Source organism: Caenorhabditis remanei, chromosome I (assembly GCF_010183535.1).
Source record: "Caenorhabditis remanei strain PX506 chromosome I, whole genome shotgun sequence".
Classification (NCBI taxonomy): domain Eukaryota; kingdom Metazoa; phylum Nematoda; class Chromadorea; order Rhabditida; family Rhabditidae; genus Caenorhabditis; species Caenorhabditis remanei.
The window spans coordinates 11,718,531-11,746,501 of NC_071328.1; the positions used below are offsets into that span (position 1 = coordinate 11,718,531).

The following is a 27,971-nucleotide window of genomic DNA, read 5'->3' on the forward strand; positions in this document are numbered from 1 at the left end:
AAGTATGAATATGAGCAACTCTGAATTGGAAGGTTTTGTTAATACTTGGTTCAGGCTAGACGTGGTTGGAGGATCAATGGAATTCGGTGAGTTGGATGATCACAAGTTTTCAGAATCTTGCTGAAGGATCCTGAAGAAGGGACGGTGCAAATCAATTTGGAACTCGGGAGGGTCAACCCGAGTCGCCGATTCCGATGCCAACACGAAAATGTTCATTTTTCTGAGTTCTACCTTGTGATTTGCTCTCTGTGCAATCAATCTTATTCCTCATTGATATCTTTTTCCTTGATTCTTCCTCCTCTTCTTTTCTTCTTCTTTCATTTCTTTTTGCATTCGAATCTTAAAAAAGAACAGCTGTCTTATATTTCAAAAACTTTCCTCTTCTTTTCTTTTCCAAATGTTGTTTCAATATCACACCTCGAAAAGATGGGCCAATTAAAATTTGTCTTTTCCCTCACACTCTTTTTCTCTCATTCCGTGTAAGAATTTCTTTTTTGTTTTTGTTATTTTTGTGGTCTCATCATCATCTTTATCATCAAATCTCAGTTTTTGACCCGTTTTTAACACTTTCGGGAATACCCAAGTTCGTTTATACTGTACAACTTGTATGGTAAGCTGTCCATGTGGCCGAATGTTGTGCGCAGGTGATCGCCGCGCAATCAGTTAGGGGTTCGGTTTTGGCCCATCGGTTCGCCTTTTTTCTCTTCAAATGACGATTTTCAGATGTCTCGAGACACGTGACAAATATCATATTCCAAAGTGTTCTTTCTTTTTTTTCCCTTCCGGTTTCATGTATTTTATGAATCACTTTTATGACACCCTCTTTGGATTTCATGACACGAAACTTTGCAATTTGATTCCTTCTTCTTTTCTTTTTCTTAATTTCTTCAAGAAGGTCGAAAGTCATTTTTTCTCAGGGAAAAAGAAAAAGAATATTACTGTAAAAATAGTTCGAGAACTTTCTATTTCAGACAAAAAATGAGAACAAACAAGAATTCGATTACCCCCAATTTTTGTGTCACATTATATTTTACGATCCTTGTATTGCGATTCAATCTTTTTTCAGAAAAGGGATTATTTGAGAGAATACGGAAATGTCAGAACTGCACTGCTTCAGATCGTTGACATTTTCACCATTTTTCATTATTTCGCTCTGAAAAGATACCTCTAGAAATAATCTCGTTTTTATTAGAGTCTCATTAAGATTATATCATTTTTCTGAATTTCCAAACCGGAATGTTTCACAAAAAAACCTGTGAAGCTGATTCACAATCGTCTGGACAGTAGCTACTTTAAGCAAACTCCGAATTTTTTTTTTTTTCAGTTTTAGAGATCACTGATAGGGATGAGAATAGTTCTAGAATATTCTGTCAAAAAAGAAAAACTAGGAAAAACCTTTCAACTGCAAAAAACTATTTTTGATGTGATTCTAGATTTAGACGAAAAAAAAAATTAAAAATTAGAGCTATTTTGGATATTTTTAACGCCGTAGCGAGTTCTCAAAGTTGATGTTTTGGGGAGAAACCTTAATTTTCTTATCCCACTCAAATCTCTGAAACTACCAAAAAGATATTAGCACGGCACATTTCTTACAACTGCGCTCTACCGAAATGCCCTTAAAACTTCTATTTTTCTCTGCACCTCTCAATTTTGCACACAATTTTCTTCGGATTCAGTAGAGCGCGGTTGTAGGAAGCGTGCAGTGCTAATATCAACTACTAATGATAAAATTTGATCTACACTTCGAACTATCTGATTCTTTCGATACAATGACTCACATTTCCAAAAGCAAGGCTATTTCATAATTTCGAAATGAATAGAATTAGAATAACAAAAATCAAAAAAAAAGAACACAAACAATCATATCTCTCTTTCCGTTGTTTGATCCAGTTCTTTTTCGCTCCCAAACTCTTTGAAATTCACTTTTTCCGCCGATTCCGCCCATCAGACAGAAGAACTGTCACTTCGGATTACTGTAGAAATCGTCGATTATGATCCACACACACTCTTTTCTCTTTTTCTGGAAATATCTGTTTTTTGTTTCTAGGCCACAGACAAATAATCATCCAGCACTCCAGTTGTTTTTCCTTTTTTCTAGTTTGAATTTCTGAGAATTTTTGAAAAAAAAAGAAGAAAAATCAAAAGTCATTGGTGTTAAAAAGGTAAGCAGATCGGTTACAGTTCAATGAGTTTTGGGAATTCCTGTTGAAATTCATACTCTTCCTCTCTTTTCTCTGCGTCTCGCCTACTCATACACTCTCTCGTTTCCTTTCCACACGATTACTTTATGACTTTTCATAACTTCTTTTTGTGATATTTATTCTTCATGTTTATCGTTTCGTTTCTTTTTTCGAATCGTCTCGCCTTATTTTTATGATCTTGTCGCATAGGTATACTGTATAAAGATTATGTCAGTTTTTGGGATTCATGACAATTTGCAAGATCTAGAACATGATGTAGATTCTAGAAGATTCATTTATTATTTTGAAAAAATTAAATATATTCAGTTGAAGAACTCCATCTTTATGAAACCACCCCTCGACTAATAGTTGGAAATAGCAAAATTTTGGGATTAATGGAAATGTATCTCGAAATTGTATCAATAAATCGGAACGGTTTTTTATGGTTTTGAACTTATTAGATAGAAAATGACGGGGTTCGTAACAAATTTTTAAAAAAGACAACGAAACTTCGGCTCAAGATTTCTAATACTTTAGTTTTGGAATTCCGGATTCCAAAATTCCGGATTCCGGGACCCGGGTGATTCTGAATTCTCGAATTTTTTTGTATCTTGAGCCCTTTATTTCTCGAAGTTATTTCGGATTATAAGTTCCGGATTCCGGATCCAATTTCTCATTCCGTAAAAATCTCATTCCAAATGCACCTATAATGTAAGGAATTGGTGAAATTCAAAGTTACAGTAATAAATTTGATCTCGTTTTGATTACAACGATCATTTTAATTTTTCAAAATGTTGAAAGTATCGTAATCTCAAATTCCACTCTTTCTGAAATATAAATTCTTGTCCAGCAATGACTGAAATCGTGTTCCCTGTAACTTTTGGGAAAATGTGTTTTTTTTTTAAATTTTGAAAGAATGTATCCAGTAGAATAATTATTTGTATTATTCCGAAGATTTGATATAACGGGAACCAAAACCAAATCTTAGCACGTACAATACACGGATTTTGAAAATCTTTAGCTGTTCTTGAAAAACAAATCTAGGTCTGTGTTTTTGTAGTTGACAGTATTTTAATAGCTTCTTTGAATTTGAGATAATAGGAAAGAAAAGAGAAGCAAGAGTTTCTGGCACAAACTAGAGAAAAAAGAAAGTGTTGAATGGAATTCCAGATGACACAAATTTACGATTTGAGTGATAAGAACTTTTGTAGTTTTAAGAGAATCTTCAACTTACAAGAATGGTCAAAACGTTTTCGCTTTTGCAGCACCCAGTTGAAAAACACCAACTTGAGATCACTTATAGAACTCTGACGTTCATAACTTTTGTAGAAGAGGAGCAAAGCTACGAATTCTCCAGATGGGGAAGACTGATTCTCGCTGGGACCTTATTTTTCATAAGAATGTGGAAGAAAATTATCAGCTACAAAAATTGAGAAAATGGCATAATCAGTGACGCTTTTTTCATCTTGTTAAAGTCCACTGTCAAAAATAAATTCCTAGAAGAAATTGTAGATAAAATTCTTCAGAATGTTGTCCAATAAAAGCTTTTCTCTTTGAAAATCAATAGAAAACAAATGATTAAAAAGTTTTTCATTGTCTTCTCTTTTCCACTGTTTTTTTTCAATAAAAATAATCAAAAAGAGTGTGCAGACAACGAAACAAAACATGCGGTTTGTATTGTCTCGTCTCGCATTTCATACAGTTTATTCATTCATTTTATTCCCCTTTTCTCCATGTGACAATTCACACTCGAATAGTCCACTTTTTGATCATTTCTAGTGTGTCCAGAAGAAAAGAAACTGATAAGCTGACGAAAAATCAGCAGACGGACGGAGAGACACGAATTTATTATTTCGAAGGAATTCATTTCATTTCTTATTTTATTCTGGTATACTGAACTGAATTCAAAATGTCTGAAATTGGAAGATTTATCAAAAGTTTTATATTGAAAGGGGTGAGTTTTTCATGTTTTTGGTGTTTAGAAATCCGAAAAAATTGGTTGGATAGAGGGTAGTTTTCTAAAAAAAAATTTTTTTTTTAAGTAATTCTGGAGTTTTTAATTTAAATTTGCCATGGTTTTTTTCTAAAATTTACTAACACTGCACAGTTTTTATCAAATGAGCTCCACGGAAGTTTACAAAACAAGAACATTTCGGTGGAGCGCAGTTGTATGATCAGTGAAGATCTAATAAAAATTACAATCAAAGATAGAAATATATATTTTTTGGAAGGATTTTTGAGATTAAAAGCACATTTTTTAATTCTTAAAAATTGGGATAAGGAAAATTGAAAAGTTGGTTTTTTATAATATTAAATTATTGGCGTTTTCAAGGATTAAGAAAAAAGTATCAGAGAGCTCCAGGTCCGGATCATATCCCAATTTAGATGTGAATCTGAATTTCCAGAAATTCAACTTTTCTGAAAAAATCCGAACTTTTCTCTTGTCTCTTATTTGTTTTGTAAAACGTCATAATGTTTTTGTTCGACTGTTTCTCTTCTTTTACTGATGTCCCATAAACAACGCACTTTTGAAAAGGAAGAGTTCTATAACCGATCACTCATGTTGACTGAAACTGTGACTGAAATGAATGGGAAAATTTGAACAAAATTGGATAAATAGGGAGAAAATGTTGTAAATTGACAAGTAGTTGAACTAGGCGCTAGTCTTATTTTGTTAAGCGAATTACAGCCGGCTTTGGGAGAAGAGTTTTTTTGAATTTGTGGTATGTTATGAATCAAATATCGATCTTCATTTTTGTAGTTGACAACTTTTAGATAGCTTTTATAGTTCTCATGATACATTTATTCAAAGCCGGGTGTCAGAAAAATGAGATGATTAAAAAGTTTAAATTTATTTAATAGATCAAACCTAGATCTTCATTTTTGTAGTTGACAACTTTTTGATAGCTCTTCTAGTTATCGAGATAGGCGCCTTCAAAGTAAGACAGCAGGGAAGGAGAGGTAGAGAGAGCGCAGAGAAGTCAGACACTCTCTTTTCTCTGCGTTCTCTGTCTTTTGCATCTTCAAGCGAAGGCGCTTATCTCAAAAAGTAGAACAGATGTTTTGAAGATTCCAACTGCAAAAATTAGGATCTAGGTTTGAAAATAGAAACACCTAAATTATGAAAACAGGAAGAAGACTAGAGCTCCGTGATGGGCTCTGAGAATCAACAAATGTTTCGTTAACTTGATAACTTTGGTTGGGTCCTTAAGATAGAAAACATAGCAATGAGAACCTAAAAAACTACAGTATACCCATGTGGCATGACTCATCCATCCATCCTTCTTCTCAATTCCTCAATCTCTATGTTTCCAGCCTTCTAGAACTGTACCAGTCAAATCTTCATTCTCTTCAACAAGCCCTTTAAGTGCATGGACCACCACAGAATCCTCAAGCTCCGCCCATTTATCGCGTGCTTCCACTTCTTCAATTTCTCCTCAATCATCTGCAGATTCTGAAACAGAAGAGGTCAGTCCAATGACTTTTAGTCTTTTTGTATTCAAATTTCAAAAGAAAAGAAAAAAGTGCCAAAACGATTGTCTCCGCACATATAATTGTAGAGACTTCCCACCTGTTTGGCACCAAGAGCACGCGGCTCAAGCTCCGCCCACTCCTGCTCGGCGGCGACAACGAGTCAGAGCAATCGTCAGAGTAAAGAGCGAAGAAATCCGTCATCTTCAATTGGTCTCAACGAAAACGAAATGGGATCGAATGAAAATGGAGCGACGAATGGGTGTTCGAATGGTCAACATGTCCTTTTGGTTAGTTTCAGCAACCGATGTTTTATTTGAGACTTGCGCAACTTTTTCCTGGAATTTCTTTTCTGTAAAAATGAATTTATTAATAGCATTTTTATTTGAAAAAAAGAAAGCAAAAAAGAAAAAAAAAGATTAACTGTAAATTTGACTTTCCCGGGGATCGAACCCACGACTGGTTGCGCGCAATTGCGCTTAAGTCCAAAATGCTAACGGCACTGCCATTCGAACACTCGCGCTAGCTGCAGCTTTAGGCAGTCATAAAACTGATTGTTTGACGTAATTGTCACCTTCAACTAAAAGTTCAAAAAGTAGGTCCTAATAGTAAGTCCTAAAATAAACATAGAAATTCAAAGAACACTGTCATATTTCAAAATGAATAATGACCCACTTCAGTATTCCGAAGAAATTCGTTTTTGAGCCTGACGTCTTATTATAATTTTTGTTTTCCTATCGGTGAGGCAAACTCTTTACAACTGTGCTCTCTTGACAAAAGTAGAGCTGAGAGACGCAGACGATTAAAATTTTATTAGTAGAGCGCACTTGTCATCCATGAAATTCAAAAAAAATAAAATCTATATTTTCAGATGGAAAAACAGGAGAAAATCGAGCCGAAAGTGTTCAAAAAACGTTGGCTGATTCTGGTAATTTTTATGTTTTTATCCGGTTCAAACGGAGCCCAATGGATACAGTATTCGATTATTGCAAATATTGTTTCGGAGTATTATAATGTTTCGTGAGTCTCACTTTTTCACAAATTTTGGAAATGATTGGAAATTTCGAATTTTCAGATTTCAAGCAGTTGATTGGACATCGATGATCTATATGCTCACTTATATTTTCTTCTTCATTCCAGCTGCGTAAGTTGGACGGTTCTAGGGGAAGGATTAGGAGGGACGGGATAATTTGACCAATTGGAGATTCGGGATTCATAATACCGAAATTAAAGGCTTGAATTCTAGATTCTGACATCTGGATTCTGGGGTATAGATTAGGAAGAAAATATATGAGTTGCTGGAACCGAATTCTAAGATTCAGAATTCTAGATTTTGGATTCTGAATCCTATATTTTGATTCTGAATCCTGAGCTCTTACTTCTAGATAGTGTATTCTGAAATCTGGATTTTTCCTCCAAACCTCAGATTCTAGATTAAGGAATCAGAATCCCCTGAGCTTCCAGAAATTCCAAACTTCTGAATTTTCATAATTTGACCTACCTCTTTCGAACTCTCTTCCCGACCTAACTTCTTTCTTTTTCTCTCTTTTCTGAAAGGTGTGTCCAGACCACTGACCTCTTTTTTCTTCTTTTTCAACCAACCTAACCCCGAAAAGTGTTTCGAAGGACGAGCAAAGAGCTGAGAAATACAGGTAAAACATATGTACTCTCTGTCTCTCTGCGTCTCTCCCCTCCCCACACTATTTCCACGTGTGTATACATGTAGATAGAGGGAGAGAGAGAGACAAAGAGAGAGAGCTTCTCGTCTTGCAAAACTTGTCAGAAATAGAACATAAATGAGAGTAAAGAGAGACGAAATGTACTGTCTTCTTCTTGTCTTTTTCCTCTTTCGTCAACAATATATAAATACTTGAAAAAGAAAGAGAGATGTTGAGTTGAAGAGATAGAGAGAGATCAAGGACGTAAGTGATAACGAGGTGGAAACAATTATGACAAGAAGCTACCGGGTGGTGGTTGGGAAGGGGGCGTCTAGACCACACCTGAGAGCAAAGAATATCAGTGACATAGATATCACAAGTAGAAACAAGAAGTTGACACAATAGAAGGGCGACTGTAGTTTTTGACGTAACGGAGTATGTGAGAACAAGGAAAAAAAGAAAAGAATCAAAAGATGAACTTGAGTGAAATGAGATATGGGTCAGAGAACGGTTGATAGGGAGAGGCGGTTTTATTGGGATAAGGCTAGAATTTTGGTTTCCGGGGGATACTGTAATAACCGCCTCTCAAAATTTTGATACCGGAGCCATCCGGTATCAAAAGTTGTCATCTGCTGTCATCTGTCATCTGAAATCTTGCTAGTACCTAAAGGAGCAATCTGAAGCTCAAGAATTGCATATTGAAAGGGATACGGTACTTCCATTTTCGACATTTGATCCTCTTCGCCTTGACACCTGAAAATCTTGGAGGAAGTTTCATCTCTGAATCTACCTTAGAACCTGTAATATAGGCGCCCCCGATAGCAAAAGTTTGGAGCATTCTATCTCGGCCGTGTTTAAATATATGAACATTTTTTCAACTGAAGAAATATTCTATGAATATCAAACTATATTTTGTCAGTTAGCAGTTTTTTTTAAAAATATTTCCTTTGGGAACCGACATTTACCGTTCCGAACAGGCACCCCTAGTTGCGCCTCTATTACAGGTGTTACGGTAACTGAAGATCCGACATTCATTCTTTTATACTGAGTGAAACCCGGGGCTCAGAATGTTGATACCTGGGGGATTGAGCGACTCGAGCAAGTTTTCTACAAAACTTGAAGTTCGAAAATCTGAAATTTTTGATATATAACGATATTCCCTATTTTGAACTTGTAAATTTGATACTACACGAAATCAGGAGTCTAAACATTTGTGTACTCAAGATTTCAAATCTAGTGTGACCTCGGGGAAATTCGGTTGCCAGAATCCAAAATTCTGATTCCTGAACCCAAACAAAGACCACCCAGTTTCCTATCATATCGACCAAAAGCCTCTTCTATTATTTCCAGATGGCTTCTCGATAAATGGGGACTTCGACTATCTGTTCTTCTCGGAGCACTCGGAAATTGTGTTGGAGCATGGATTAAACTGATGTCGACACATCCAGGTACCCTTATTTTATGTGATTGACTTTGCGATGGAATGCGATGAAATAAAATGAAGGTTATGAGACGAAACATATGAAACAACAAGTTGGGGACCTAACTTTGAAGAACATTTTCAGTTCCGATGGGTGAAAAAGGTAATGCTGAATGTTACTTTCAGACTCATTCTGGGTGACATTCGTGGGTCAAACCATCGTCGGAGCTTCCCAAATGTTCACTCTTGGAATCCCACCCCGATTGGCTGCTGTCTGGTTTGGACCGGATGAAGTTTCACGTGCTTGTGCTCTTGGAGTATTCGGAAATCAATTGGGAATTGCTGTTGGATTTGTACTACCTCCAATGATTGTCTCGAATGGAACTGTCGAGCATATCACCTACGATTTGACTAATTTATTCTTGGGATCCGCTGTTTTGAATACTGTAATTTTGGCTTTGGTTGTTTGTTGTAAGTTTTTGATTTTGAAGAGCAGGTACGCTCTACAGAAATTTTCTAATTTCAGTCTTCACCGCCCGTCCGTCAGTCCCACCAAGTCTTGCCCAAGTCAATGCTCTTGAAGAGAAAACATTCGACAACAACTTCTGGGGAACACTGAGAAAACTGATGACTTCGCGTGATTTTGTTATCCTTTTCGTTACTTATGGTAAGCAATGAGCACCTCAAAATATGGAGTTCTAGGTGATATGAGCGAAAATTGTTTCAGTTTGAAAGAGCGTAACGATGCCAGTTGTAATCAGATTTTGTTTAAACCGTATTGTGTAAACAGAGAAAGTCTAGGCCTTCAACTGTTTAGTGGACATATTTTTCGTAGCTCTTCTAGAATTCCAGTTATGAGATGTGAAAGATTGGTAGCTGAAAAGGGAAAGAGGAGAGGAAGAGACAGTTTCCGTTCTTTGAACGTCCATATCTCTAAAACTAAAAGTCGTATCAAAAAGGTCTCAACTGTAAAAATGTAGAGCTAGACTTGATCTGTACATTAACATAAAATTCAAAACAATTTCTCTAATTATGGCTGCGTAACAGGCTGTCAAAGTTTTCAACTTTTTCATACTGGTGACTTCTAATCGTTATCTTTGAAGTTGTGTATCTCGGAAAATAAACAACCCATCAAAGAACTTTCTACTACAAAAATCAGTATTTAGACTTAAAATATACGAAATTAAAAAGTTTATAGCCCCTTCGTACTGTTATGGCCTCTCAAAGTTTACTATTCTGTTTTCACTTCATCAAAACTTCCTCAATTAATAAAATGAGGTGTCAAAACACACTTTTTATGTATGATCCGGAAAAATAGAGATAGGGAGATAAGGAGAGAGAATGAAAAAAGAGAAATCAAAAAGCAATTAAAAGTGTAATAACAAATGAGATATCAACACGTCTCGGGGTGACAAGAGATGTGTGACACGGCGAGCCGACAAGATGATGATCGATTTGATTGGATTTTGCTCGAATGAGGGGGGAGATTCTCTCACTTTTCTTGTCTCATAAAAATCCAATTGAAATGACAAAAAGATTGGGGTGTTTTTGATGATAATGGGGGCAAGAATGAGCAGCGAGGAGGGAGTTTTAGGGATACTGTAGGGAGGGGTTACGGTAACTTGTATGAGAGTACTGTAGCATTGGTTACTGTGGAACTTTAGGTATCGTATAATTTGAGTTCGAAGTTCCAGGAGGCGTGTCTCCCAATAAGATTACTGTAGGATTACGGTAACAATAGTAATCTGAAATCCAAAAAATCTAGGTAAACCAGGAAACAAATTGACGTTTCTACATTCCAAAAAAAAACAGAAAATAACGCATGCACGACGCGCCAGACTGGTTTAAATTCTGCAATTTATTGCCCTAGCCCACCCGAAGTGTCTCCAAACTTGGGTACTGTAGTTTCTAGTATAGTTACAATAGATAGTTACTACCGTAGTACTAAACATTAGGTTACTGTAGGGATACGATAGATGTTGGAAATTCGACGTCAGACCATATGATATTCAAAAATATTAGCTCGAGCAACCGCGATCCACCGAAGCCTTAAGAAAATGTGAAAAATTTCATATTTCAGGTATCAACACTGGAGTTTTCTACGCGATCTCCACTCTTCTTTCCCAAATGGTTTTGAGTGTCTATCCGAATGTATGTCTCCTTTTTTCTCTTCCAATTTTCAATCTGACTCCAAAAAAACTTCCAGGAAACTGTTGCTGTTGGTCAAGTTGGATTAGTGATTGTTGTTGCCGGAATGGCTGGATCCGTTGTTGGAGGATTCATTTTGGACAAGTTCAAGAGATTCAAATTGACGACTATCATGATTTATCTCTTCTCGTTTATTGGAATGTTCTCGTTCACTTTGACTATTGATCTGGATTCCATGGTTATTGTTTTCATTAATGCTGCGCTTTTGGGGTATGTTGCGAACGTGCTCTACTGAGATGAGTTCCGGTAGAGCACGTTTTCTATACTCCTGAACTCATAATATTCTTTTTTTGTAGATTCTTCATGACTGGCTACCTGCCAATTGGCTTCGAATTCGCTGCTGAAATCACTTATCCGGCGGCAGAGGGAACCACGAGTGGTCTTTTGAATGCAAGTGCTCAGGTAAGACATTTATATACAAAGAACCGGAAGTTATTAGGAGGAAAGGGGTCAAAGGTAGCGAGTTGGTAGATCAAAAGAGTAAAGGGGGCACGTGACAGGATGACCGCCTGTGGAGATAATTTCAACCGATTTTGGAGTATTTTCGAAAGAATGGGGAGGGACGAAATAGGAAACAAAAAGGAAATCATCGAAACAACCTGTCGAAAAGTCGAAAGTTCAGGTAAAACAGAAATAGAATAAAAAACAATGAATGGAAAAAGTCGAACCTTCGATGCTCGCGCACGAGGCGAACACCTTAACCCCTCGACCACAAATGCGACCGCGCCACGTCGCAAGAGGGAATAGACATACCTCAACCAGTACAATAAGATTAAATTCACACTTTTCATTTCCAGATTTTCGGAATCGCACTCACTTGGCTGATGGGAATCGTGATGCACAAATTCGGAACGCTCACCAGTAATATTATAATGAGTAGTTGTCTCATTGTGGGAACCGTTCTTACTTGTGAGTTTTGAACATTTACTACCGTTAAGCGTCAAAGGCACGCCAGATTTCTGAAAACGTTCGTTTTCAGGCTTCATCAGAGAAGACCTCAAACGCCAGAAAGCGCATTCGGTGCAGTGCCAGATTCCTGTAAGTTTCTTTTTTTGTCTGAAAATTTTTAAATTTCAAAACTTTTCATTTTCAGACATCGGAAACCCAATTGACAAGCTGCACAATTCAACAAAACGAGCACTTTTAATTTTCAATTTTCCCCTAAAAAACTAAAAATTCTCAAAAAAAGAAATCACTCATTCCTTGAAAATCTCTGAAAATATAGCGCGCTTTATTTGTTTTTTCTTCCCTTAATATGATATTTTCCCTTCTCTCCTCACTCAAAATATGCGTTTGTTGTGACATAATAATAATGAGTTAGAGCACAATTTTCGGTGTATTTTCCATTTCATTTAGCATTTTCTTTCTTCTCTCACTATTTTTTAGTTTTAGTTTTTTTCACTTTTCTCACCTTCTAAAATGTATTTTCTTTGAAATAAAAGAGATCAAAAACAATCAGAAAGTAACAATAAATTCTATTGAAAAAAGAACAATTCTACACTAAAAACAGAAAAAAAATGGGAAACGAGAATAAAGATTTAGTACCAGAAGGTTGGTTTCGGAGTTCTCTCCTCCTTGATTCCCATATCTTCCATTATTTCTTGCTCGAAACTTGCCACTTTTGGCATATAAGTTCTTTCGAGAACCGCGTCAGCTGGTGTGTCTTTTCCTTCCACTTCTGAATAAAATATTTGAAAAAAGGTTACTGTAGAAGTATGCAAACATCGCCATGCCACAACTCACCAATATAATTTTCAGGTTGCAAGTATTCGTAGGTAACTTTTGCTTGTGATGGAATTGGAATCTCGTAGCCACTCTTTGTGGAGACACGGATGTACTCATCGCCAGCTGAATTCAATTGCCATCTGACAGAAAAATTGAAAAGTTGATCGGAAAAAATCAAAATAAATTACCTAGCTTCACACGGACTCTCATCATTCGGATCAACGAGCATAACCTGTTTTTTGGATACTGAGAGTGGTTGTTCTTGCCATCTGAAAAATGGAAAATTGGAAAAAATTTTTAAAGAGAGGAAATTAGCACCTGAGCGTTTTGTCGACTCCTAATTTCTCACTTCCCTCCATATCCTCGCCAAGTCTCGTGTGCAATCCATCGACAATGACCTGACAAAAACTCAATTATAGAAATTTCAAACTCCAAAAACTATTTACATCACTAGTATCTCTGCTGATTGTGAGCACAAGACCCTGACGTCCTTTGTCTTTTCCAACCATTACTTGAACAAGATCTCCGGGGAAAAACGTCCATTCTGTGTCGGGAATTCGTTGGGATTTCGGGCGGCGCAAGTTGAAGAATTGTTGGGAGAGTCTGAAAAAGATGGAATTGATTTCCGCTGATTCATGATTTTCTTACTGAGATGAGAAATATTTATCAGCTCTCTGCAAATGAGACGAGAGTTGTTTATCTTCCCATGGGCGTTTATGCGACGGAAGATAGTCATCCGGATGCACATAATACATTTTGATGTCTGGTGCACCGAAACGGTCTCCAAACACTTTTCTCGGAACCGTCCGTTTGACACGTTCCACGTAGGCAGCCGGCATGTGTCTGGCATAATCCAGATCGACGAATGGTTTTCGTGGCAAACGGAGTACTCGAGATGTGATCATCTGTGGGAAAAAGATAGGATTTAAAAAAGAAATTGAATAAAGAAGACAATAAAATACATCGAAGAATAAATATAACTTCGTCTTTAAATGAACAGGAAACTTGAAAGTTTAATAGAAAAATAAATATTTTATATACAAATGCAGTTATAAACAGAATCTGTTAAAAAATATGAATGCACAAAACAACCAAATAAGGTATTTAAATTATGCAAATGGTCCGAAGAAGAAATACCGTATTGATTAGTTATTATGAATGGTGGCACGTTTGGGGAAACATTTTAAATCCGGAATAGAAAATGCGTAGGCGAAGAAGAAAGTTTTGATCACAGAAAATGGTAATTGTTTGGAATTTGAAACTATAATTTTTCACAGAAAAAATTGAGGAACTCGTTAGTCAATTCGATAAAAAAATCAGTTATTGAATCATCCTAATCCGACATCCATACACATCATAACAAGGAATCCAATGATGCATCCTAATGATGCAAGTTTTCCATTTCCATTTCTTTGTGCTTCTGGAATAATATCATCAACGACGACGTAGATCATTGCTCCAGCAGCGAAAGCTAGGGCGTATGGAAGGACTGGTTCCATGAAGATGACAGCGGCAGCTCCGAGAAGCGCGGCAATTGGCTCAACCATTCCGGACAGTTGACCATACCAGAAGGCCTGGAAATATAATTTCTTGTTAAGTCAAGAATTCTCATTTTCTTTCTTACTTTCAGTTTGGAATGTCCAAATGCTGCGAGCGGCAGTGAGACGGCTAGTCCTTCAGGGAAATTCTGAAGACCAATTCCGATCGCCAGATTGAATGCCGACTCGAAAGTAGCTGTTTTCGTTTTTCCGGCAGATCCGAAGCCAACGCCAACAGCGAGACCCTGAATACAGAAAATAAGAACAAATCTAAATGATTACTATTCCAACCTCTGGAATATTGTGAACTGTCACTGCCAAAATGAGTAACAGAATCCGTCTCCATGACTGTCTATAGTCGTCTTCTGGTATCACATCTGGCCTCTTGTCACTACCAATCTCTACTGATCGATCTCGTTCACGATGTTCTTCGTTGACCGAACTGAAATTCTCGATTTGAAATTAATTTCACTACCAATGTTATCAGACCCCTCAATTTACATGTTATAGATAGAATCATTCCGGAAAAGTGTTAGTGGGAACTTAATAATAAAAGTTTTTGTGATTTTATTGCGGAAAACGAGAAAAAATAGGATCGAAACGACGTGTTTTTTCTTTCAAATTCATATTCTCAAGGCTTCTCGTGGTGCGAAAAACATGCAGATAGAGCTTGATGTGAGGTGAGAAAAGCTGATTTTTCCAAAAAATAAAATTCCAATTTCAAATCCAGCGTGCAATTTATTAGAAAACATATAGATTGAAACGGACAACTTGGGACATCGACAGAAATTTTTCTTAAGAATGTCTTCGATTTACCACGAGAAGTCAAGAAAAAACAAAAATACAAAAAAAAAGTAGTTGACTCGTCATTTCTCACCTATTATTTCCCGATTTTCCATTAGTCGTCGTTTCATTTTGCTGTTTTCGTCGTCGAACCGTCGATTTTTCTTTCGGAGATCTATATAGATGCTAATAGGGAAGAGAGGAAAAAGGTAGGAACACACGAGAAAAGAAATCACACAAAGTCAAACAGAAATGGCGACGAAAATCTGAAATAAAGAGAACTCACCGAGCAAGAGCAGCCACATCAAGATCCTCTCGGTCTGGCATCAGAGACATTTCTGTGTCGGATCGAATAGCTGGTGGGGATAGAAGTGACGACATTCCAGCTTCACCGACGCATCTGAAACGATAATTTTAATTTTCATTCGTTGTTTTATGTCAAAAGTTTATAAATGTTTGCATTTTTGATGTTCTGGATAGTTTATTTTCAGAATTCTTTGAATATTAGCTAAATTTTCATAAAAATTATAACATCAAAAATATCGAATTTCAAATGTTTGTGACTTTTGTAATTTGAGCCTTTTGCTGTTTTTTTCTCGATAATTTAATCGAGTAAAAATCATTTTTCCGGTCGTGAATAGCCCGATTAAGTTACAACATTTAAAGTTGATTTAAAATGCTAAAATACCATAATCTAGATGCTGAAAATGACGACATTATTAGAAAATCTTGCAAAGTGATTATATTGGGTGTCAGAAACTTGAAAATGCGAAATGATCTCAAAATTACAGCATTCCATGTTTCTATAGACGTTCTACGGTAGGATAGAATCGCTTTCTTTTCTTCTTTTTTTTCGAAAATTACTCACGAAGGCAACAGCGTATCTGCTAAATGCACAAAACCGGCTCCGACAGCAAATCCAATAGCTACTGGAACAAATGCCCATTTCTTATAATCAGCCTCCGCGGCTTCGATAGCTGGAGCAAGAAGTGACCAGAATGAGGCGGCGGTCATAACTCCGGCAGCGAAACCCAGTGATATATCTGAAAACAATGATATTATTCACTTTTCTTTCTATTAAAAATTAACTTACCTAGCAACTTTTTACTCTGATGTCGCATAACGAAAACGAGTGAAGCTCCGAGAGCCGTCACTCCCCATGTGAATGTGGCGGCTAGTAGAGCTTGATAGATCGGGTCGATTCCCCGAATCATCCTGAAAATTGAAATAAAAAATACATAAATCCATAAGAGTAGCAGCTTTTGTTGAATTAAATATTAATAGAAAAACTGCAGAATAAATGTGTTGGCTTTTCCAACGTACGCAATCCGTCGTGGTTTCTAATGCAACGTACGCAAACATCTCTCTGGAAAAGGGGACGTGACTAGCTATTCGGAAAAGGTATCACATTGGAAAGGACAAAAAAATATTTTTAAAATATGAATTATAAAGCCGAAACATTTATTATTATTATGCAATATAAAGTATGCTGCATGCAATTTGTACTCTTTGGATATATATTTGTACAGATAAGGAATAAAACCAATAAGAAATCAATTCAAAGACATGTATTCGTCTTGTTGCGCGGAGTAAATCATTCCACTGTTCTCCATTTCTGAGATGATGTCACGAAGTTGCGCTTCTGGAACATTTCCCATTCGGTTGAGAATTTTGATGAATGGAACGCCATGGTCGCTTCCGTATGAGCCTTTATCGGACTCCGAACGAATACAGGCTCGAATCTGAATCAGTTGAGGTTTCAATACTTTATTTTCTACTTTTTATTACTTTCGCCTTCAGCCCAGACGGAGTTTTATGAGTGATTTGCGCCGGTTTATGCTGCTCGACTCTCGTGGGATTTCTTGGAGTCCGAGGAGTCACTGAACTCTGCAAGTCAAAATTTGGTTTGATTTTTCTCAATTTTCTTCCAGTACCAGAATAGAATGTGGATCAATATTCTGAAAGTATCTTGTCATTGGTGGCGCCAACATTCCATCCCAACCATGTGTACTGCCATTTCGCATTCTTCCGAGGAAATTATTCTCAAAAAAGAGATGCGCGACTTCGGTTTCGAGCTTGAATATCTCGTAGTCTTTGTCATCCGTCAACTTTTGAAGATAGTAAACCAGAAGCACTGGAAAGAAATTGCATAGAATAAACTAAATCTATCAACTTACTTTTATCTCCAGCAACGTTTTTGAGTTTCCCCATCACTCGTACACGAACGTCTTCGCTTAAATCGGGAGAAATAAACTTGGATCCACCGTCCTGGAAGAAGAAACATTAAAAATGACATCAAATGAACTTTATTTACATCGTAATGTCCGAACTGAATCGCAAAAAATGTTGCCTCTGTGTTCTCGGGATCGTGAAGAACGTAGGTGGTTTTCCCGTCTTCAGAAGTTTTTTCGAGAATATTTCCGACCGAGTGAATCTGAAATTCATCATTTTCCAGGATATTTAATTTGATAAAAACTTACAGTTCTAAAATGGAACTCTCCGATCTGATATGCGTCTTCATTGGTGTCGTCGAGATTATTTTTTAAAGCAGAGAGAGTGACTGGGAGTGGCAATTTGTCGCCGAGTGTTTGTACACTTTGATTCTGAAAATTACAAGATTTCAAAAATATTTATCGTGTTCCATACTTGTTTTTCTTGTGAGATGTCATGTGATGGCCACCCATCGCCACCGCTGAAATCCATGTTTTGTTTATTGTAGATAGTTGAATGCTGGAAAACAATTTTAATGTGGAAGAGGCGAATAGAAAGTTAGGCCATTACTATTTTATCAATTTTAAATGTTGTATTTATTTATGTTATAAATAGACAAAAAGTTCATACTTAAAGCGAGACACGAATTAAAAAAAAAATTAAAAAATCATTCTAATCAGCCTCGTTACTGTAAAATTTAAAGGGGCACGAATCTTTTTCTTGCCGCGGTCTCAACACGAATTACTTCTTCCTTGTTTTTTTCCGCTGTTTTGAATTTATTGCTTTGTAATTACTGCATTCTCTTTCTGTTGTTGGCATAAAATATGTGCACTTCTGAAATGTTATAAATGAATTTAAAAAAATTACAGATATATGAGATGAATCCGAAACAGCGAGTCAACAAAAGGACGGTTTTCGAAGGTACGTGGTTTTCAACGATTTTTTGCTCTATTAAAAACAAGAATATTTCCAGATTCCGATTCCGAGGAAGAAGTCGAGAAACCCCTCAAAAAGAAATCAAAACGAAGTGAAGAACACGAAGTTCGAGAACAAAATTCCGTGAATGGTGGAGATGGAGATTCTAAATCTGGAAATTCCGCATATGAAATTATTTCGTTTGATAGCAAAGATTTCACTGTGATTTCGGAAAGAATCTTGAGAAAATCTGTAATCTGGAAATTGTTGACTATTCGCGGACCTTACTATCATTTTTTCGGAAAATTTGGAAAAATTATGAGTAGAAACCGGGCAATTCGCAAATTTATCCGACGAATTCTTTTGAAGATTCACGAGAGAAAAATCGAATTCAGAGATAACATGCTTCCCTCAATGATATGTTCTTATGGGACAGAGAAGCCCACCGTTGACGACGTGATGCATATCGTGGAGAAAATGTGCAAGAAAGTGTTTTGCTTTACAATTGCTAAAGTAACTATAGATTTAAGTAAAGGAAATATTTTATCCCCGCTTCGAAAAGTTTTCTGCGAAAGAGAAGTTCGGCTTATCTGTAATAGCAGGCTCGGTAAATATTCGTTCCTAGTGACTCTCAAGTTCGTAATCGTCATTTTAGACATTTCCGACAATTTGAGAAGGCTCTGCAAATCTATGCGTTTGTATATTTCCGACAAACAAACGGAGGAACTGAGAAATGCGCTGGTGTACTATTGCTTTTTCTGTTCTGCCGATCTTTTAAAGTGAGTTTTCCTTTCTTTTCACTAAAAACGTGGTTTCCGTTTCCAGTTACATCTTATCCACGACAATAGACAAATCATCGGGTGCATTACAAATTCAAGGTTTTCGTATTCTAGAAACTTTCTCAAACCATGAAGTAAACGCAAACTTACAATTAATGAATGTATCTGCCCGATTAGGCTCGATTTCATTTTCAACTATAAAACGAAGGGGGCAATGTTCTCTCTGGACGTCGCTACCATGCGAAGAGAAAAATCGCTTGTTGGAATTGGTACTTGAATATGGTCTCATTGAAGAACTTCCTGAAGATGCAAAGTTGTTTCTTATCGATTACGTTCTAGATGTTCGAGATAATATGAGGAAAATGCTCACGGAAAATAGTTTGAGGTAGAACTCCACTCATATTAGCATTAATAATAAATTTCAGACAGGCCATAGAATCACAACTATCCGGAAATTTCGCTGAATGTGTTATGAAACTTCATGATAAACGAATCGAACGGTTCCTTGTGGAAACATTGAGCAATGTCCTCAACACTGAAAAAATGAAAATTTTTGAAGGAGCATGGATTCAATATGTATTGGATTCAATCAAAAAACTAGGAAAAGGGCCGTTTGGCGAGTCACCAAATTGCTCTGAAATCTATACTGAAGTTTGCCAAAAAAGTAAGTCTCGAGTTCTTTAAATGTTCAAATTAATGGATTTCAGTGAATTCATCGAGTCTTGCGCTTATTTCATCGTATTTCTATCAAGCAACACCCGGCGGCCAATCATTACTTTGCCACACACTTCTACAGCTGCTTCGTTTTGTAGTTCACCTCTCATTGAACACTTTACGACATGTGTTTCATTTTGATTCTAAAAGACACAGAGTAACTTATAATGGTGAACTAGACGAAGAAGTCACTGATTTTCGAGGTTACGATCATTCTCAGTCTCGAGCCATTATAAGCAAACCACAATCGGTTCCCTCGACATTTTCTATCAATTCAACTCCAACTATCCCTAAAAAAACATTTAATTTCACCCCAAACAGTGTTCCGGCTGCTTCGTTATCTCGTTTGCCCGCAGGTTGTGATGTTAGACAGGTGAGAAGTTATCGCTGGAACACGTCTTCAAGTGTCCATTTTTCAGCCACCTCCGTACACAACTCCACCTGTCGGTCAATATAGCTACAATCCGATCAGTTTTCAAAATACACATTCAATAGGCACAACTCCACAATTCCTTTTTACACCTGTCAATTCACAGCCACAAGTGAATTTCCTCCCAGCGCAAGAGATTCCAATTCAATCGAATACCATTTTTCGTCGGAAAACGTTGCTTCCAACGCCTTGCAGCCTTGTGAAAATTCCGGTTCCAGTGGTTTCTCAAAGCCCCGTGGAGGCTCCGCAAAGTCCCGTGGAAAATAAGTCATTTATCAGAAAGTTTCCAAGTGATTCGACAAACGGATCGTATCAAACTTCTTCTGACGACACTCGACCCTCTACGGTGGCTAATGACACTCCATGGAGTATCGACGATGAGACTGACATTCCAAAAAAATGGGTGGATGCATACAAAATCATGTTGGAATGGAATCAAGATCTGAAGTCGGAATTAGAAAAAGCACAAGCTAAATTGGCACTTCTTTCTTAATATAGTTGTTATTTTGTCGTATTAAACTTATTGAATATTCATTGTTAAATTCTAATTTTTATGTTTTTTCTGAGTTGCTAAGTACTGATTGTTTTTCTTTTATTTGCATTTCCAGCATGTTATCTGTTATAAAGTTTATTCCATTTTGAAAACTTACTCATCTATGCTGAAAATCGATTGACTCGTACATTCCTTACATATATGTTTCCTTTCATTCTTTTCTCTTCCCGAATATAATTTCAGGCCTGCAATGAGCCATCTGCTAATCGCAAATCAAAACCAATCGGCATTTTCGAGGTAAAATTCTGAAATTTATCAATTGAAATCGACGAATTTCCAGCGATTTACACAACGATTGGAGCGGATCGGTGAATTGTGCGTGGTCAAATACAGTTCAGCATTCGAATGAGCTGTACGATCTTCATGGTGTTGGGACTGTCAAAAATGTTCTTTGTCTTCGTCTTTTTGCTTCTTCAATCTATGAAATTGTGAATAAATCAGCATTTTCATTTTAAGAAAAGTATGATTTTGACAGGCAAACGCCAGCAAAGATGGACGAAAACTTATGACGGCAATATTCGGCGAGCAATTAATCCGAAATATCGCCGAGTATGATGTACAAATATATGAATCCATCGCACAAACTGTTCAATATCTGGCCTGGAAGATTCGAAAGTCTCAGATATTGTGAGAAATAATTATAAGGGAAAACAATTATTTATATAAACTAAGAGTTTCAGACTCTTCCGCAGAACAAGTGAAAACCACGGCTGGCTCAGTGTTCGTGAAATTCTCGTCAGAATTTTGTCGAATGATAACGAGACGCATGGGAAAATTATTGCTGGAATGGTAAATAAATAGTGAAATTATTTTATTTAAACACATTTCAGTCAGCCACAATCCTTCAAGACATACACCGTTCTTATGTCTCGAGAACAAACTTCCGTGAGGATTTTCCACTTCTTCCGAAGAATCGATTCCACGACGTCTTCCGTGTCGCGTTTGTTCTTTTCAACAGTACGATTGGAGAGTATATTCAAAAAGGAAAGAAAGAAGTTGTCTATGAGATGATCGCTTCTCGTCTCGTCTATTTTTATACTCGATTGGCGGCTGATACCTGGCGGTTTGTGGAATAAATTAATCAAATTGGGGATAATTTGGTTTTTTTCCAGCATACTCGTCGTTCGGAATGGACCGAAAGTGGAGACGGAATGGTATATGTTGAGAGGTGTCGAGGTAATATCTTTGTCTTGTAAATTCTGGGTCCCGGATTCGGGATTCTGGATTTCAGGTGTAGGAATCTGAAGCTACATTTTGGATTCTCAATTTGGTTTCTACGATTCTAGACACCGGATTCTGTTTTTTTGATTTCAAATGATGAACTCTAGTAATTGAATTCTGAAGTTGAGAACCTCGTTTCATTATTTCGGATTCTTAATTCTGAAATCCGAATTGTGTAATCGCGATTCTAAATTTGGTTCTCTCCATTTTCTGCTTACCAGCTCTAAATGTTTAATTCCACTGTTCAGTGAAATTTTTTCTTTAAATAGTAGTTAACTTATAGAATTCTCTAAAGAAGTTGCAGGATGTTGAAGTAAACACCCGGAGTTCCAATAGACATCAACTCACCAACACGTCCTCCTACAACAACAACAACAACAACAATTCCAAAACATACAATCTCAATCAATCACCAGCCATCAGCCAGATCCATCATGCCAACTTCATGAAACAATTCACAAATCAAAGACCTTTGATGAGGAAACCGTTACAATAGTATTCTTCTCTTCTCTTCCTAATGTTTCTACTAGATTTCGTTTGTTCAGCTAATCAGTTTCTAATTTATTCGCATCATTTTTCCCTCGTGTCATCATTGCTATCATGTGCCATCGTGTGCCATTTCAACTCGTTTATTATTTTTTTTTCGATGAAATAGTTTTCCGAAACTAGAAAAGTTCAAGATAAACGTAATAATAAGAAAACATGCATTTCTAAATTTTTTCCAAACGAGCAAATAAATCAAAACAAAAACGTATCTCAAGAAAATGACGATGTTTGAGCGAAAAAGAGCTGGAGTCGACTTATCAAATACTTCGGTTCGAGTTTGTGGTCTTCGAGCGAAGGTAAGCTGGTGGCCGAGGTTTTTCACAAGTGCGCTCTTCCTAAACTCAAGAAATTGCGGTGGAGTGCGGTACCAAACCGTACTCTACTCAAATACAAAAATAGTATTTCAGTACTGGATAATATACTTTATTATTATCCAATTGATTCTGGGAGTTTCAAATATTTTGTTTTTTATTATAAGGTAATTCAAAAATTTTTGAAATTGAAAAATTGAAAAAAATTCCAGCATTTTACACAACAAAGGAACTGATACGTCGAGTGGAATATTAAATGTAAATAATTTTTCGAGTGAATCAATCATAGGGCTTTTTTTTGACAATTTCAGTTATTTTGTGTTCTTCTTCTTCTCTGTTCGCTATGGTGTCAATCGAAAACGATGTTTACAATAATCGCAGTTTTTACAGTAAGACTTTGAATCTTTGGATTCTAGATTCTGAGTCCTGTGTTTCGAATTCCAGGTAATTGATACATGTGCTGAATTCTATCTCCTTTTCACACGAACTCTTATAGTTCTGGAAGTGAGCAGTCCGTATTATACAGGTTATATAGGTTCTTTTTTTTCATTTTGACAGTTTTCACATTTTTAGATTACCTAATTCTCGTTGTATTCTCTATCATTCGTGTTGGTTTCAGCTCTATTTATTCGGTGGTTTTGATGAGATTGAGCTGGTAAGAAACTGAAAAAGAAAATTTTTCCTAACGTAAACGTCTAGTTTTCTTGTGTTATTTGTATTTCCACCTCACATTTATGTTTAAAGGTGCAATGGATTAGCCGATGAGGATGATTTGGAGAAGAATAAAATATACGAATGTATTCAAGAAATGGGAATATATAAATGCACGAAATGTTCTGAAAGTGAGGATTGTGATGAGGAGGAGAACGAGAAGATTGATTGAAAATTGATTATTTTTTAAAAGAAATTTATTTTCAACTGTCGGTTTCCAAGAAGTTCATATAATTTCTGAGAGGGGAGGGGAGCGTTGAGAAGCTGCTTGACTTCAGAGTCGCACATCTCGACAACTGGAAGAGATATAAAAAAGTGATCAACTACAAAACGAAAGATCTGATTTTCACCTTTATATAATTACAAATTCCAAGTATTTTTGCCTATTCCTGTCTTCGTGATTGTCTCTCAAAAATAGGTTCCCCTTTTCTTTGTCGTGTCGCCTTCACAGTTTTAAAAAAGGATATCAAGAAAATATGGGAACTATCATAAAAAAATTCAACTAGAGAAGTGAAGTTTTGGATCCATTGATTGTAATTTCAAACAAAATAATACTAATAAAAAAATTAATAAGTCTCTCGGAACCGTCCATTTTTATAGTAAAGATCAAGCAAAAAAAATCAATTTATTCGACCAAATGCGATCCTTTTTCACTTTTGATTTGATTCCATTCGTCATCATACTTTCTTTCAAAACATGGACAACAGCAGCAACAAAGAATACAACAATGGCAACAGCAACAGCTTGCATCCATTTCCCTGAAATTGTATTTTTTTGTCTTTTTCCCCGTTTTCCAATTATTTTAAAACGGCTCTATTACCGTTTAGATGTCCTTTAAAAACTCAAACGTCCCTTAAAACACTTAGACGTCCCTTGAAACACTTAAACGTCCTTTCAAACTCTAATTTTTTTAACGTCCTTTCAAAAGTTTAGACGTCCCAAAAAACGTTTAGACGTCCCATAAAATGTTTAGACGTCCCTTGAAATCCCAAAATATAGTTCTGAAGATTTAGACGTCCCAAAAAACATTTAGACGTCCCAAAAAACATTTAAACGTCCCAAAAAATGTTTAGACGTCCCTTGAACACTTTCAGTGGCTTTTAGTGTTGAAGGGACGTCTAAACATTTTTTGGGACGTTTAAATGTTTTTTGGGACGTCTAATTATTTAAAACCAAATTTTCGGACTTCAAGGGACGTCTCAATATTTAATGGGACGTCTAAACATTTTTTGGGACGTCTAAATGTTTTTTGGGACGTTTAAACATTTTTGAACATATTTGGGATCCGAAAGGACGTTTAAATGTTTCAAGGGACGTCTAAGTGTTTTTTGGGACGTTCAAGTTTTTAAAGGACATCTAAACTGTAATAGAGCCTTTTAAAACTTACCAAAAACTCATTCTAACTAGAATGAATGAGATGAAACATTGAAAAATAGAGTGTAAAATAGTGATTATTGATTGGAAAGTTTCCACTGATCCAACTGAAACGTTTGGGATTACTGTAGCTACAGTAACCTGTAAACTCACAAAAACACCTATGAAACCAATCCCCATCATTCACTCCATATAGAAAACGAAACAATTTGTTGCCGAGAGAAATAATCTGAAATTATTAATTGATGGCCGAGAAAATGAAATAGTCACCTACCGTATATGCAGCCAGAATTCCAAAAATCATTTTTGATTTCATTTTTAGAGCAAAAGTGAACACGAAGCAGGCACCAATCTGAAATTTCCTATGACGTTTTTTCTGGGATTTTTGAATGAAAACTCACAAAAGGAAGACAGAAAATGATACTGATTTCAGTTTTTGTGCTGGAAATTGAAATGAATTCTCTGAACTCTGAACTTGTTTAGTCAATCCTACTATAAATTAAATATCAAAAATACACAAGCTAATATTGCATTCCATAAAATATAGGCAAGGATGAAATTCTGAAAATTCTAAAAGCTTAAAATGTTCAGTTTTTGATCTACCTTTGCTTTTCCGAGTCGTAAAATTCTATCATTTGTTTCGAATACATCTCCTTTTGCTGATAAACGTAAATCCTCAGACATTTCTATTAAAAATGAATAAATTTTCGAACAAAAACTTGGGAAATTATGATTTTTCACGTTGTAGATTTTCAAATACGTTCCCTGGTTTCATTTGAAAATTTGTATTCTTTGAGATTTCACAACCTCGAGTATGGTGCTCGATATACTGTTTATACACTTTGAGACAACTCCAATAGAATCTAGAAAACTCTTTAAATTCAAAAACGAAAAAAATTTCAAAAAAAATAACAAGAAACCGTGGCCTACTGACCTCAATCTGGTGAGCTTACGATAAGGATCTGCCCTACTTTTCTGTGCATATAAGGAAGGAGAAACCATCAGAAATCGTCAGTCTTCACTCTCTGCTGGCCGCTTCTCCACTGAAGAAGCACCTCGACCTGGATACTCGATGAAGGAGTGCCTGGGAAACAACATGGTCCGATGATAAGGCATGGACACCGTTTGAGTCTTTTGAATATCCACGGCCGGAGTCATAGAGAAGCTGTGCCTGCAGATCCTCTTGACCACTCTTCACCACTCTGTTGACCACCCTGTCCTGTTTGATATGGTGCTCAGAAAGTGGTGTCCAGTGTATTGGAATACTAATTTATCGGATAAATCCGATAGACCAGTTATCATGGATCCCAGTTTTCTCATTAGGGAAGCCAACCGAGTGTCCGTGGAGTTACGGATCGAAACCCTAGTCGTCCCTAGTCAGTTTCGATGGGTTCTCGTTGCGTTTTTGAGTCGTTGTGAATGGGGACTGAATATCATCGGAACTTCAGATCGAAACTCGTGTTCCAAATTCGACCGATCAATATCCTGTCCAGTCGCCAACCAGATCGAAGCTCGTGTTCAGAAAATGCTCAAGGTTGTATCTAACGCCGAAAAACTTTAGCTGAGATACTTTCTTTATACCTGGCGGCTGAGCTGATCAGGGAGAGTGGAGAAGCAGAGATTCGCGACGGGAAACTTTCATCCTGTCTCACGGTCGTCGAGAAAAAATCCGTTCCCTACAAAAATAGAGAAAACTTACAAAAAACAAGTTTTGAAATGTCAACTACAATAATGAATTTTATCTATAACAACAACAAACAGATGACAGTTAGACATATCCTCGAATTTTCAACTTAAAACTGTAACTGAAAGTTTGCAATTCCTTCCTTCGACTTCCATCTTCCTTTGTGAAAATTTACTTCCGACTTCCGTGTAACATTTTCTAAAAATTTCTGAACTTTTGACGAAAATTCGGCTGAATTTTGGTGGTTGTTGTTAAAATTGTGTATGAAAACCAAAATCCGTTTTCAGTGATAACTAGAAAAAAATTTCCTCGATTTTCAAAATCAACTTCCCACTTCCGCTTTCAGAACCCAACTTCCGAATTCCCTTTTCAAAAATTTACACCCGTCTTCCTTCTTCCGACTTCCTTTTTCGGAAATTGTAAATTGGCACAGCTCTTACCAGTACCGTTCGTTCCAACCTACCTTAAAAATCTCAAAAAAAAAGAAAAAATACAAAAATGAAAACTCGAAAAAAAATACAAAAACGTATGTCTTCGTGGTAGCCGTTAAAATTTGACAAACTTCCATCAAGTGTTCATGAAATGAGTTGAATCAACAGTCTCTTCGTCAGTACCGTAACTTCTGAATCTTCGAGTTCACAAGTTTTGCTTTCCAATTAGAGATCACAATTCCTTCCTAGACGAACTCTTCTGAATCACCACCTCATCATAAGCCAGATATTATCTCGAAAACCTTAATCAGACCACGTCATGTTCTCTCACTCTCTCTGCCTACGATCCTCAAAGATCATCTGTCTTTCTCTTTCTCTTATCTCCCAACATCTTCTGGATCTCTTCTTTTCTTCTTCTTATTTCTGTTTTCTCGTGTCTCCACTAACCCAGAAATGCATTGACTTTTCATGTCTCCGTCTCTCTCCTAATTCCCGCCTTTATTTCCGCATATTTACCATGAATATCTCCTTTCTCTCTCACTTTTTCATTCGGAACTGTCTTTTCTCTAAACTCTCCTCGTTTCACACACTATTTCGGCTCTCGGACTGCGCGATGGAAAGAATCGGATAGTTGCAGAGAGGGAGAGGAGGACAATCGATCAGTCTCTCCCGAGACACATGGTCAATTTAAATGCGGATCAAAACGTTTTTTTTTGAAATTAAAACTTACTTGGTGGTCAAATTTTGAAGAAGTTAGTTTTGAGGCGCGAAAAATTATACCGTAGTATGAAATTCGAATTTTTGAACAATATTTTTTGGAATTTTAAGATTACATTTTCCAAAATTATAGGTTGCTTCCTTCATAGCTGTCATTTTCTGGAAATTGTTACTCTCATTGTTGCTCAGAACTTTTCACTCGTTTTCCTTTCTCCAGGCTCCGCCCACCTGCCTCCCCCAGTTTTCAGAAGGGGCGGAGCTTCAAAGAACTCTTTTTTTCCTGCAGTTTCTTTCGGTTTTTTAGTTTTCGGTGTAATAGACCTACAAGATTGGCCACGCCCCAAAATGTTTGCCACATGGTTTTGTGTGTTTTCAACTTTTTGGAAAGCAT

General features: G+C 36.6%; 7 protein-coding genes across 7 annotated transcripts; 3 read left to right on the plus strand and 4 right to left on the minus strand.

The window, feature by feature from the left end:
- Window positions 1–4,089: 4,089 nt before the first annotated feature.
- GCK72_002600 (uncharacterized protein) lies at window positions 4,090–12,084 on the plus strand (the record flags this gene model as incomplete). Its single annotated transcript, XM_003111882.2, has 14 exons — window positions 4,090–4,134; window positions 5,496–5,648; window positions 5,741–5,941; window positions 6,523–6,671; window positions 6,727–6,795; window positions 8,660–8,757; window positions 8,916–9,200; window positions 9,256–9,396; window positions 10,810–10,880; window positions 10,936–11,147; window positions 11,234–11,339; window positions 11,735–11,846; window positions 11,917–11,975; window positions 12,031–12,084. The coding sequence occupies 14 exons, from the start codon at window positions 4,090–4,092 to the stop codon at window positions 12,082–12,084; spliced, it is 1,755 nt and encodes a 584-aa protein (XP_003111930.2).
- Window positions 12,085–12,475: 391 nt separating this feature from the next.
- Window positions 12,476–13,567, minus strand: GCK72_002601 (uncharacterized protein; the record flags this gene model as incomplete). The annotated part of the gene is made up of 6 exons (XM_003111990.2): window positions 12,476–12,615; window positions 12,681–12,802; window positions 12,851–12,931; window positions 12,981–13,060; window positions 13,109–13,265; window positions 13,311–13,567. The coding sequence occupies 6 exons, from the start codon at window positions 13,565–13,567 to the stop codon at window positions 12,476–12,478; spliced, it is 837 nt and encodes a 278-aa protein (XP_003112038.2).
- A 423-nt stretch (window positions 13,568–13,990) lies between these two features.
- On the minus strand, window positions 13,991–16,197 carry GCK72_002602 (uncharacterized protein; the record flags this gene model as incomplete). Its single annotated transcript, XM_003111880.2, has 6 exons — window positions 13,991–14,236; window positions 14,287–14,445; window positions 14,492–14,642; window positions 15,270–15,383; window positions 15,852–16,026; window positions 16,077–16,197. The coding sequence occupies 6 exons, from the start codon at window positions 16,195–16,197 to the stop codon at window positions 13,991–13,993; spliced, it is 966 nt and encodes a 321-aa protein (XP_003111928.1).
- A 339-nt stretch (window positions 16,198–16,536) lies between these two features.
- Window positions 16,537–17,686, minus strand: GCK72_002603 (uncharacterized protein; the record flags this gene model as incomplete). Its single annotated transcript, XM_003112228.2, has 7 exons — window positions 16,537–16,725; window positions 16,772–16,870; window positions 16,918–17,117; window positions 17,161–17,251; window positions 17,298–17,417; window positions 17,464–17,586; window positions 17,630–17,686. The coding sequence occupies 7 exons, from the start codon at window positions 17,684–17,686 to the stop codon at window positions 16,537–16,539; spliced, it is 879 nt and encodes a 292-aa protein (XP_003112276.1).
- Window positions 17,687–18,072: 386 nt separating this feature from the next.
- GCK72_002604 (uncharacterized protein) lies at window positions 18,073–20,525 on the plus strand (the record flags this gene model as incomplete). Its single annotated transcript, XM_053723509.1, has 6 exons — window positions 18,073–18,115; window positions 18,168–18,716; window positions 18,765–18,888; window positions 19,314–19,552; window positions 19,596–19,975; window positions 20,022–20,525. The coding sequence occupies 6 exons, from the start codon at window positions 18,073–18,075 to the stop codon at window positions 20,523–20,525; spliced, it is 1,839 nt and encodes a 612-aa protein (XP_053592154.1).
- Window positions 20,526–22,570: 2,045 nt separating this feature from the next.
- GCK72_002605 (uncharacterized protein) lies at window positions 22,571–23,546 on the plus strand (the record flags this gene model as incomplete). The annotated part of the gene is made up of 4 exons (XM_053723510.1): window positions 22,571–22,648; window positions 23,108–23,189; window positions 23,237–23,318; window positions 23,408–23,546. 4 exons carry the CDS (start codon window positions 22,571–22,573, stop codon window positions 23,544–23,546), a joined length of 381 nt encoding a protein of 126 aa, XP_053592155.1.
- A 434-nt stretch (window positions 23,547–23,980) lies between these two features.
- GCK72_002606 (uncharacterized protein) lies at window positions 23,981–25,432 on the minus strand (the record flags this gene model as incomplete). Its single annotated transcript, XM_053723511.1, has 4 exons — window positions 23,981–24,132; window positions 24,902–24,977; window positions 25,023–25,100; window positions 25,352–25,432. The coding sequence occupies 4 exons, from the start codon at window positions 25,430–25,432 to the stop codon at window positions 23,981–23,983; spliced, it is 387 nt and encodes a 128-aa protein (XP_053592156.1).
- Window positions 25,433–27,971: the final 2,539 nt, after the last annotated feature.